Source organism: Alosa alosa, chromosome 11, assembly GCF_017589495.1.
Source record: "Alosa alosa isolate M-15738 ecotype Scorff River chromosome 11, AALO_Geno_1.1, whole genome shotgun sequence".
In the NCBI taxonomy this organism is placed as follows: domain Eukaryota; kingdom Metazoa; phylum Chordata; class Actinopteri; order Clupeiformes; family Clupeidae; genus Alosa; species Alosa alosa.
In genome coordinates, this window is record NC_063199.1 from 14910426 (window position 1) to 14922925 (window position 12500).

Genomic DNA, 12500 nt, shown 5'->3' on the forward strand with positions numbered 1-12500 from the left:
GTCAGGGCCCTCGGAAGTCTACCAATGAAGTGTGGAGATACATTGAGCCTCGTAAATGGGTGTAAAACAGTGATTTATTTGCATGGCTAGCCCGATGCGAAGCACCACTATTGAAAAAAGCTGTTGGTAGCATCGGCTAACTAGCCAGATTTTTGGAGTGCAGGGGACAAGCCGAGATGGGCTATGAGACATACGTTCACACTCGGTATCATGTTTCAATACACTTTAGGTCAATATCACACCGGAATTCTCCTTTAACTATTGTTAACTGTGAACACATTTTTTCCTTGTGTTTTTTTCTGTTTGCATCTTGCTCATATATGCACATTACAATGGTCAAGTGGTGGTCAAGTGGCATCTTTCTTAGAGAAACAATGAGAGCGCCTGGAGGTGAGAAAAGCATGACTGTGTGAACACTGCCTTAACCAAAAAGACATTTTCACTCGGACTCCAACTGAGACGATGAAGCCCCTAAATGGTCAATAAGGGTCAGGGACTACTAGGGAAGCTACACCGAGCGCGTAACTGAAGCATTCCACTCGCGCAGGGTCTGCTGCAACAATTCGTTTCCACTATGATCAATGGAATTGAGACATGATAGTGGCGCGTATGTTCGAAAAAAATAAATAAACCAGTCTTCTAAAACCATTTTTACGTGTCGCAAAACGGAATACTTCAGTGACGTGGCCGGCGTAGCCTTCCTGTAAGGCGGGGACAAGCCCCTAAAAGTCCAGGCATGATCAGGTGACACACGCCCCAATCATGCTGTTTACATTCAGAGGGGGAAATATCGAGGGCATGTGTTTATTTCCAAAGAGAAGGATGGAAGAATGCTTGAGGAGGGCCAGGTCGTTAACGATGGGAGAATGCCTGTGGAGAGCCAGGTCAGTAATGATGGGAGATCGCCTGCGGATACTACTGGAGTGGAGAGGCGTAACTCAGGCCAGGCAGCTGGACAAAGGAGGTTTGTGAGGTGTGGGCTGCGGCGGCCGTAACCGTGACCCAGCAGACAGGAAGGATTTACGGGGCTCGGTGTAGACACGTACCCTCCAGGCCGTTGGACGAGGCCGACACTTCTTGCACAATCCTCTTGGATCTCATGGGGGACCAGTTGCCGTCCTCCTTGAACTGGATCTCATCGCAGTCCACACAACTGCTCAGAATCTCCATAAATAGTCTGCCCGCAGGACAACACACACACACACGCACACGCGTGCACACACACACACACACACACACACACACACACACAAAGAGAAACACAGAAAAGTAGTACTGTTTAGTCATAGCAAACACATAAATTTGCTATGTAACACATAATCCAGCCATGACTTTGATGCAGTTATTCTGAGTCATCAAGGGCAAGTGGTTTTAAAGCAACACCAAAGAGTTTTTTGTACCTTAAAATAATTTTTTTTTAATCGTTTCAGTGGTTCATCAACTTGTAACAGGGTGAACGGCACTTCGCATTTGCTTCGCAGCCCTCTATCGGCTATAACCGCACTATGTAAGTTTGCCAGATCGGGTAGCGGATCTGTAGTTCGTTGGAATGAGACATAAGAAACTACAAATTTGACTTGCGTTTGATGTCGCAATACATCATACTTTTATAAATCATGCAACATATGCACGGTGCTGGATAAACAAAATAGTGTGCGTGCGACAGAGGGAAAGTTCTTTGGTGTTGCTTTAAATGCAGACTAATAGCTAGGATGCATTTCATGAACTTCTGGCACTTCTGGTTAAGTTTTTGATTTTTGGCAGGGTGTTAGGTATAGGACTAAGGTTTTCAAAAATCTATGGATACAAGTTGGGGTGGCCCCCCTAGTGGCAGTTATCCATAAAATCAAAAATGGCCCCCGCCGAAAAGAGAAAAGGTTATATCTCGGCTTCCTTTAGTCTTAAATTGTTGTATTATGTATTTTCTCTACTTAGTTTGATACAAGGAATCCAATTTTGATATGTTCTTCTTATTTTAAGTCCATTTCCATGTAGTATCATAGTCATATTTAGCTCATAAACTGTCAATATCTCTGAAAAAGTCACATTGAAATACTCAGGTCCCTAGACCCATATTTTTACCTCCAAGGTACAGTATGCTTTTTTTGTTGATTGGACAGGTCACTATCACTATAGTGTCAAAAATCACATGTTGTGACCAAAAGGACCATTGTTCAGGCCTTAAATAAATACAACTTCCGAACTATGCCACAGTGAAAAGTTATATTAGGCTTTTCACCATGTTAAGGATCAATATTACATTTTAGTAGCCTAGAAATCTAGACGCAACCTACAGTTAAAGTCTTAAATACAACTTTCAGTTTTTAAGGCCTAAAAAAGTCTTAAATTGTCTGGAATGTCTTGAATTTTCGAAAGGGAGGTATTACATTTTCGTATGGGACCATGGCTTGAGTGAAATGTCTCCATCGGTTTAGGTGTGTTTTTTTTATCCGCAATTACATTTTGGGGGAAGCATTTGTTCTGTGCGGGTGTCATCTGCATTCTGTAGATCAAGAAGTAGAAGGCTACTGGAGGAAGTGTAGTGGTTGCAAAGTGAAGATGTTTTTAACGTGTGTATGACTAAAGGTGTAAAAACGGCAAGAAAAAATATGCCTGTCTCTTATCCAAATTTCAGAGGTGGACAAACTGAGTTTATTTGCATTTAGCCTCCACTATATCCCTGAACCTAAGGGATTGACATTTTTATTAAAGCTGTTATTTTAGAGTGCATTACACCTGGTCGGCAAGATTGGGCTTGAGGAAGCTTTGGTGTTGAAGATATTGATTGGAAGTTGTTTATTATATTTCAGAATTTCATGATTCAGGAATCAGATTTCACCCGCTCAATGTGAGGCACTCAGCAGCAGCTCAACCTAATCAGAGTGTAGGCCTAATAGTAATTCTGTGATCACGGTAAGGTGGACTGCGGTAGTGGGTTTTTAAAAAAAAGGCATTCAGAACATGTTTGATTCATGTCAACAGCCACAAGCGTGCATGGAAGCTCTTGATCGCGCATGCCAATAACGTCTATAAAAACAATATATTTATGGAATAAAACTAGACAGGTACCTCAGATTAGCATTACTGTTTATTGTTAATCTGCAATTATCTGCAGCCAGCGGAGGGCACTTATAGCCTACAATGCACCTGGAAAATATTGTGCGTCTGCCCTCCACCTTCATCAAACATGTTCTGAATGCCTTTTTTAAAAACCCACTACTGCATGGCGCAGTCCACCTTATTGTGATCACAGAACTGATAGTGTACCCACCTCTTATTTTACCACTACACCCCCTGCTTAGGTTGAGCTGCCACTGAGTGACCTCAACACCAAAGCATCCTCAAGCCCAAAGCTTGCCGACCAAGGGCGTAATGCACTCCAAAATAACTGCTTTAATGAAAATGATATCAAACCCATTAGCAACATAGCGTTTCATAAACCATGAAAGTGGAGACTGCTGGTCAAATTATGCCCGGTGCTTCTTTCACTTGTCTGATAATTTGCTGCGCAATTTATGAAGGAACCACGGACTGACAGAAAAAGAAAGTTTTAGCAATCAGGAGGAAATACACGTAAAGTTCATCTGTTTGCATCTCTCCAGCATGTGTTGCTGGCCTAGCCTACCCAACAGGGAAGTGAATAGGCTTGCTTGTCAGCCTTTCCCAGTACTTTGCAAACCACATAGCAGTTTTTTCAGCAGAAATAATATTCTAATAAAAATAATATGCGAGGAGGACCTGTCTCTTAATTAATAGGGGATTTCACTTTTCCCATACATTTTTTTAAAACAAGTAAATGGTTTTACAATGTTTCAGTCAAGCTTTGGTTGATTTAGATACAACAGAATGTATGCAAAATGTAAAGTAGCCTAATGGATTAACTTTGATCTGCTGTGCTGCATACAGCACAATAGATGCACATAGTAAAGTATATAAAATAGGCCTATTAAAATATTTAAATAGCTTTAGTCTACATTTGAAAAGAAATATTGAAGAGAATCCAGTCCAGTACACATGTCTTTGGCAAGTAGCCTAGGCTACTACAGACACAGGTGAAGAACAGTCAGCCTCAGCCAGTAGCACAACCAGATATGTACAGTCAGCTTCAAAAGCAACGAGTCCAGACCCTAAAATTGGCCATTTATACAGCTGTGAAGGTGATTCACACAGAATGAATTTTCTTTCCTCCAAAAAATATATTTGGTAACTTCCAAAATGGGATGGGTGTTAAAGTTAGTAAAAAAACATTGCATTAAACAGTGTTGTCATGTTTATCTTTTTTGGCGTGGTATAGTCTTATTTTTTCCATTTAGATGTCTTGAAAAGGTCTTAAAAGTCTTTAAATTTGCACTTGAAAAATGTGCAGATACTCTGAACCTAGCAGCTAGTCTAGCAACTCTCCGTTGGCTTGTGAGCTCGAAAAATTAAACTTCTATCAGGCCAATTAAATCGTGTATAGAGTAGAGGGGGATTTTGTCGTTTGTTCTCATGACACAGTTTGCGTCGTTTGGTTTGCCAAGATGATTCGTTCTGAATCGTTCGTTCGCATTTCCGGTAGCCTACAACGTAGTTCAGCTGTGAATCATGGAATGCAGGTTCTCAGCTCCTCGTTTGTGCAAACGGTCAACACAACACTGTAATTGTAGCAGCAAATATATAGCTGCAACTTCATGATTATGTGTACTTTTAGACAAAACAGCAGTAGCTAATGTGTTCATTCACCTTGACATTAAATTGACATATTGAAGGTAAATAGAGTAGACTACGGCTAGATCAGCTAATTTCTTTTTTAAAAATGTGTTCATTCATAAAGGAACAAAGACCCAGTAGGCTATGTCGACAAACATGTTTAAAGGCTTGGCAGAAAGATTATATTGATGAAAAGGTTTCAAGTCCCCATTTTCAAAGGTTTCAAGTCCCCCAATTAAGTATGATGCAGTGCAGCTGCATAGCGTTTAAGAATCTTTTACTTTACTTAGAGAGGGAGATGAATAAATGGGCATTGAATAAACAAATTTGGGCTACTCAAGCAAGCAGTAAAGCTAATAACCAGATATACTCCAATTCTGTGTGGAAATATTAATGTATTATTTTTGGCAAGTTTAAACTGCTACAACAAAATTCCCTGATATTCCATGACTTTGCCTAAAAAATGATAGAGAAAGAGAGAGAGAGAGAGAGAAAGAGATATTACCCATCAATGATGAGGTGCTCGTAGGGGGCCTTCTTGTCACAGACGGGACACACCCATGTGGGCTTCTTCTCGTTCATCTGGAGGTAGAGCGTGGCGTCGAAACATTGCAGGTGCGAGCAGGTGAGCGCCCGGCATGGAATGGTCAGACGCATCTTCCCCAGCTGGACGGACACACGGACACACACACACACACACACACACACACACACACACACGCACAATGATTGTGCAATGTGCATACAACATAAGGAGTAAATAAGGTCAGGAATCAGACAGCTGCAGATAACATGATCACAACACACAAACAGGAGGCCATATATATATAAAATATATGATCATATTCAGGATGACACATAGCTATGCGTGGTAGGCAGCACTCACCGGACACAGTAAGGACACTCGCAGACTGGTGGTGGCTATTTCACTGTCCGGGTCAGCTGTCAACTTCTCTTTGACTGAGTGGAGAGGGAGACAACAGACAACAGTCAAACAGAGATCAAACACTCAGTCAAACACACACAAATCTTAATCTTAATCACAAAATATTAATCTTCGAAACAACCGACATGCATGAATTGAGTATAGGGAGACTTAAAAACCACGTTAAAGTTTACTGTGAAACTGAATGTATGATTTATGAATCCAAGGAAGTGCATTATGCAGAAAGATGGAGTAAAATAAAGGAAGTGGAAGGATGGAGCAGGTAGAAAAGAATGACTATTCCAACATGTTGCTGTATGATTCAGGAATTTGTTGTCCCTTGGAGGTTGGGAGTAGGGTGTGTGTGTGTGTGTGTGTGTGTGTGTGTGTGTGTGTGGGGATTTGGAGGTCGGGTTGAGTGCGGTTGGGAGGATGTGGCTTGGATGGAGGGACTTTTTTTCATTCTTCATTGGTTTGTTTTTTCCCTTTTATATATTTTTCCTGTTACTGGTGATTTTGTTATTTTTTATTTAATTGTATTCTGTTTGTAAAGATGTAAGGGTTTCAAGCTTCAACAGATAACTAAAACAGACACCAAAAAACACAAATAAATAAAATAAAATAAAATAAAAAAATGGAAAGAAAGGAAAAGTCCCACAATGAGGGGAGGTGGAGGTGGGATTAGAAAAAAAAAAAAAAAAAAACACACACACACACACACACGAGTAACACTTTGAAGGAGTAGAAGTCTATTCTAACACAGTACTGTCAGTGAAATGGAGAACTACACATAGAATTTGCGTGAGTTAATGACCTTGGATCCAGAAGATGAGACATAAGCCTCAGGTTTCACACAATCAGTGATGTGTGTGTGTGTGTGTGTGTGTTTATGTGTGTCTGCATCTTAAATAAAAGGAGGAAGTTTGTTTCATTGTGCACTGTGCAATAGGCGTTTGAAAGGCTTGTTCTCGACTCTGCCTCCCTCACGGCCTGGCTGGGAACCTCTTCAAGTTCATGTTGACCTTAACTCTCCCACTGTCCTCCCGCATGCCTGCACAGCGTTGACTCACTCCTTTATTCTGTCTTCGCTTCAAAGGAGGCAGTGAGGCAGCTAAGCCTAACAGCTTCATATCTCTGGGTTTGGATCAGAATGCGTGCGCTTGCTTATCTGCTGCTTTTGTTTCAGAAACACAACCTTTCAGACGCCTTGATCTTAAACCGCCAGCAGAGTCAGCGAGCAAGCTTGACGTCCTCAGAGTTGAATTAGCTAAACAGATCCAAGCCTGACGTCCTCAGAGCTAAATAAGCTAAACAGATGCAAGGCTGACGTCCTCAGAGCTAAATTAGCTAAACAGATTCAAGCCTGACGTCCTCAGAGCTAAATTAGCTAAGCAGATGCAAGGCTGACGCTGTCCTCAGAGCTAAATTAGCTAAGCAGATGCAAGGCTGACGCTGTCCTCAGAGCTAAATTAGCTAAGCAGATGCAAGGCTGACGTCCTCAGAGCTAAATTAGCTAAACAGATGCAAGGCTGACGTCCTCAGAGCTAAATTAGCTAAACAGATGCAAGGCTGACGTCCTCAGAGCTAAATTAGCTAAACAGATGCAAGGCTGACGTCCTCAGAGCTAAATTAGCTAAACAGATGCAAGGCTGACGTCCTCAGAGCTGAATTAGCTAAGCAGATGCAAGGCTGGGCTGCTGTCCTCAGAGCTAAATTAGCTAAGCAGATGCAAGGCTGACGTCCTCAGAGCTAAATTAGCTAAGCAGATGCAAGGCTGACGTCCTCAGAGCTAAATTAGCTAAGCAGATGCAAGGCTGACGTCCTCAGAGCTGAATTAGCTAAGCAGATGCAAGGCTGATCCTGTCCTCAGAGCTAAATTAGCTAAGCAGATGCAGGGCTGACGTCCTCAGAGCTAAATTAGCTAAACAGATGCCCAGAGCTAAATTAGCTAAGCAGATGCAAGGCTGACGTCCTCAGAGCTGAATTAGCTAAGCAGATGCAAGGCTGACGTCCTCAGAGCTAAATTAGCTAAGCAGATGCAAGGCTGACGTCCTCAGAGCTGAATTAGCTAAGCAGATGCAAGGCTGACGTCCTCAGAGCTAAATCAGCTAAACAGATGCCCAGAGCTGAATTAGCTAAACAGATGCAAGGCTGACGTCCTCAGAGCTAAATTAGCTAAACAGATGCAAGGCTGACGTCCTCAGAGCTAAATCAGCTAAGCAGATGCAAGGCTGACGTCCTCAGAGCTGAATTAGCTAAGCAGATGCAAGGCTGGCAAGGCTGTCCTCAGAGCTGAATTAGCTAAGCAAGGGCGCAGAGCTAAATCAGCTAAACAGATGCAAGGCTGACGTCCTCAGAGCTAAATCAGCTAAACAGATGCAAGGCTGACGTCCTCAGAGCTAAATTAGCTAAGCAGATGCAAGGCTGGGCTGCTGTCCTCAGAGCTAAATTAGCTAAGCAGATGCAAGGCTGGCTGCTGTCCTCAGAGCTAAATTAGCTAAGCAGATGCAAGGCTGACGCTGTCCTCAGAGCTAAATTAGCTAAGCAGATGCAAGGCTGACGTCCTCAGAGCTAAATTAGCTAAGCAGATGCAAGGCTGACGTCCTCAGAGCTGAATTAGCTAAGCAGATGCAAGGCTGACGCTGTCCTCAGAGCTGAATTAGCTAAGCAGATGCAAGGCTGACGCTGTCCTCAGAGCTGAATTAGCTAAGCAGATGCAAGGCTGTATTAGTTTGTTGCTGCATTGCACGTCTTCACTGTTGCATTATATACTACTACAGTTGGACACTTTTTAGGGCTGAACTGTTAATTAGGGGTCCAAGCAGAGAAGCTGCTAAATAATTATTGTTTTCCTTTTCAGGGCACATCTTATTTTGCTATTTATCCTATTTCTTGTTCTTTGTAGCATTGTATATGGAGGCTGCAAACTTAATCTTCTTGCACTTGTACCATCATAATGAAGATGTTCTTATAGTCTTATCTCGGAGTGTTTGCTTTAGCTAATCTTCTGCTTTTGTTTCTGCAGTGCATCCTTTAAGGTGTTGATGGCCTTGTTTGCTACAGTGAAACAACTTCAGCGCGTCTGCAGTGGAGAGATGGCGTTTGTGATGTCTTCACCATTTCAGAGCTTTCCCGAAGAGGTTTCTTTTGTAATGCTGAAATGATGACCATTCCTATATCTATGATGTATTCCCTTTTAAGAGTGTTTTTTTTTGTTAGGTTCTTTTCAACTTTTTTCGACTCATCGCACTGTGCAAGACTATGCATTATTGAACTGTATTTGTAAAAAAAAGACAAGGGTTGGCCATATGTTTCACATGGCAGCGAGGACAATTTGGGCAAAATGGACCAAAAACAAAAATAGGGAGATATGGTTGGGGGACTTAGTTGTCTCCAATATAGATAGCTCATATAAACTGTCTCACATATATGATGTTATCCATCAAATATAATGCAAAATGATTACTAACAAATGTTACAGCAGAAACATCTTGGAAGATTGTACAGTGCACTAGGTTGATGGTACTTATGAAACTGGGGTCTCATTACACAAACTCTGAAATCCTATCTTATCTATTAATTAAAATATTTTTGTTTTTTTATCTTTTATCCTACACATCAATGATTTTAAAATCTTATTGCCAGCTACAGTTAGGATTTATTAAGTTGAGATAAGATAGGAGGTCTGAAATATGATGGGACACAGCCATGAGTTTAGGCACTGGCTCTGTAATAGAAATGCCTCTAAGACAGGACTTTTCCTATCTTTGAAACTTAAAAAAAAAAAAAAAAAACAGGTTTTGAAGGACCCAAATCAAAGGTCAAATTCAGAAAAGGTCAAATTTGGTGTTTTGTCCATAAACCTCACATTGCTGGTATTATAGCATAAGATTTGGTGCCAAAAAGCAAAGATATTCTACAAGGTAGTGTGCAAAAGTGGACCACATAAACAATACAACATTATAAAACATTTTTTCAGAGCACAAAGTGCAGAGATCTCTGTTAAATCAAGTTTAATAGACTTTTACATAGTACCAGCTGAAGTCTGTAAGGCCTTCCGAAGCCTATGTAAGTGTGAAGAAAAGAAAGGGTAAAGGATCAGCTAGACAAACAGGCAGGTGTGTGTGTGTGTGTGTGTGTGTGTGTGTAAGAGAGAGAAAGAGAAAGAGAGACACTACCAGCATGGACGGATTATGAACTTTCTGGCCCCTGGGCCCAGATGTATTTAGGGCCCGTCACTAATTGTTGCGGGGGACATTTTTTAAATATATTTGATGTGATTTCCTGTATTCTGGTGCATTTTGGGGATGGCCAATACTTTATTTCAATCAGATTCATAGCCTGTGTGTTGATATGATGTGTTGATATTGAGGCAATGATTCCATGCAATGGCTTGGGCCCTCTGACTCCTTGGGCCTCTGGGTTTGGGCCCAGTAGGCCCGTGCAGTAATCCATCCCTGACTACCAGTGACAGTTGGCTGTTGATAGCAGGCACTGATAGAATTTAGAATATCGAATAACTTGAAGCACATAGTGCTCTGTTCTTCATGGTTGGTGATATTAGTGACCTTCTAGCCTTCTACATTTGAGCAAGCACATTTTCATAGTTCATGGTGGCACAGTCTAGTTTCTGAGGTGTGTCTTTCTGTTAAGTCAGGTGATGGCACACATATTCTAAAAGAAACAGATTTTGGGCTATGTATCCAGTGGCAGATATGTGTGGACTGGTGAATGACCCATCACTAGAGACATATGCCAAATTTCTTGTTTTTGTCCATGAGAGACTATGGAGATGGGCATCACAGATCAGCCAACGATTACATTGTTACAGTGCAGTTATTTTACAACAGAACAAAGCAGTTTGGCACAGGAACTGCTACAAATCCACCTGTAACAGTGAGCATCTGCAGCATGCTAAGATTAAGCTACTAGAAATCATGTGAAGCAGGCAGGACTCAGTGTCTTCAGAAAAGACGCGGTAGACCATCTTCTGAACCTGCAACAACACCTGCAACTGCATCAAGTACATCTAGAGGGACACTTGTTCAGCAGCAGCTGCTGCCAGCATAGATAAGTGCTTCTTCTGTCAGAAGCAGACAAAAGAGCGTCTTCATGAGATGTCCTCTTTCAATGCAGGCAACCAACCAAGAACTATAAGTAATATTTTGAAGTCAATGACTTTTAACAGGTAGCCAGTGTAAAGATGCTAGAATGGGGGAAATATGTTCATATTTTTTGTGTGTGTGAGCAGCTGCATTTTGTATAAGCTGTAAGCTCTTTAGACAGGTATTATTACAGCCAGCATAATAGCATTGCAATAGTCTATCCTTGAGATGACAAAACATTAATTTCTCGGCATCTGGTAAGGATAAGGACTTTCTTAACTTTGAAATGTTCCTTAAATGGTAAAATTAAGTTTTGGTGATCTGTTTTATGTGATTACCTAGTGCTAGGTCCTGGTCAATTATAACTCCTAGGTTTTTAACACTTGTGGATGAGGTCAGTGGAAGATCACTATATGTAGCCTGTGATGTGGATAGGATATCCCTCATCTTTTTAGAACCTAAAACCATGACTTCTGTTTTATCTGAGTTCAAAAGCAGGAAATTATTCGTCATCCATGTCTTTATATCTCTTATACATGTGTCAAGTTTGGCTAACAGTGTTAATTCATCAGGTTTTATGGAGAGGTATAGTTATGTATCATCTGCTAAACAACAGGGGCCTCAGTACTGAGCCTTGAGGCACTCCACATTTGACCATAATCTGGGTAGATGGTTTATTATGGACCTGTACAAATTGTTGACGGTTAGGAAGGTATGATCTAAACCAGTGTTTTTCGACCTTTTTTGTGCCATGGCACTCTTTTGACACTTAAAATGTCCCACGGCACACTAACACACTAATCCTGTGTGAAGAAAAAATAAACATACCATGTCCTAAAATTTCAAATAATACACAGATATGGCCTTATTATTGCTTCTATGCAAGACCTGCTCAATATAACAAGCGCCCTTTGTTTCATTTGTAGGTGACTATATCTAATTTAATTGTTGTTTTGAACTGGATATGTGATGATTCTGTGAATACTGGATATGGGGCCCCCGTTGTACAATGCCTGCATACCACAAATAGTGCAATCATAAAATCAATGAGAGTATGTGGTTATAAATTCTTTGATGCAACAGTTGCTTTTCTGGACCAGTGAGTGACATTTGGGTAATTTTCTGCGGCACACCTGATGATCTCTCACGGCACACTAGTGTGCCCCGGCACAGTGGTTGAAAAACACTGATCTAAACCAAGCGAGTGCTGAGTCTTTGATGCCTATCAAATTTCCAAGCCTAAGTAGTATGTCATTGTCTATGGTGTCAAAGGCAGCGCTGAGGTCCAGGAAGACCAGTATCGATACAAGGCTAGGTTTTTTGAGGGAGGGCTTAATAACAGATGTCTTAAACGACTGCGGTACTTTAATTGAATTATTTATAATCTAGAGCAAAACATTATCCAGGAAGGGGAGAGCAGTCTTAAGAAGGCAAGTAGGAATAAGGTTTAGTAGACTAGTTGTAGTAGTAGACTAGTAGATTTTGATGAGGAAATTGTGGAGGTGAGATCTAATATGTTGTGTATATGTAAATGAATTAAATGTTGTTTGAGGTCTCATCTGTGATTCTGTGATTTTGCTATCTTTCAGCAATGAAGTATGTGTATTTGGTGAAACTGATTGGTTATTGATCTTATCTCTAATTGTTTGACATACAATCATAATACTGACATACAATCATACTGTTAAAAATAAGAAAATAACTGTTTTGTGAACTTTATTCAACATGTATGGTGTAATTATAGTGAAATTCACAAATTCACAGAAATAGGGTTAAAACAG

The 12500-nt window shown here is 41.0% G+C and overlaps 1 protein-coding gene across 6 annotated transcripts in view; it reads right to left on the minus strand.

Annotated features, from left to right (window-relative positions):
* pias1b (protein inhibitor of activated STAT, 1b) overlaps positions 1 to 12500 on the minus strand; it is a 38329-nt gene that overhangs the window by 6756 nt on the left and 19073 nt on the right. For all 6 annotated transcript variants that reach the window (XM_048256268.1, XM_048256267.1, XM_048256272.1 and 3 more), the window contains exons 8-10: positions 5576 to 5649; positions 5195 to 5355; positions 1047 to 1177 (exon numbers count right to left, since the gene is read on the minus strand). In XM_048256268.1, the coding sequence (XP_048112225.1) occupies positions 1047 to 1177; positions 5195 to 5355; positions 5576 to 5649 (366 nt within the window). The remainder of the gene's footprint in view (positions 1 to 1046; positions 1178 to 5194; positions 5356 to 5575; positions 5650 to 12500) is intronic.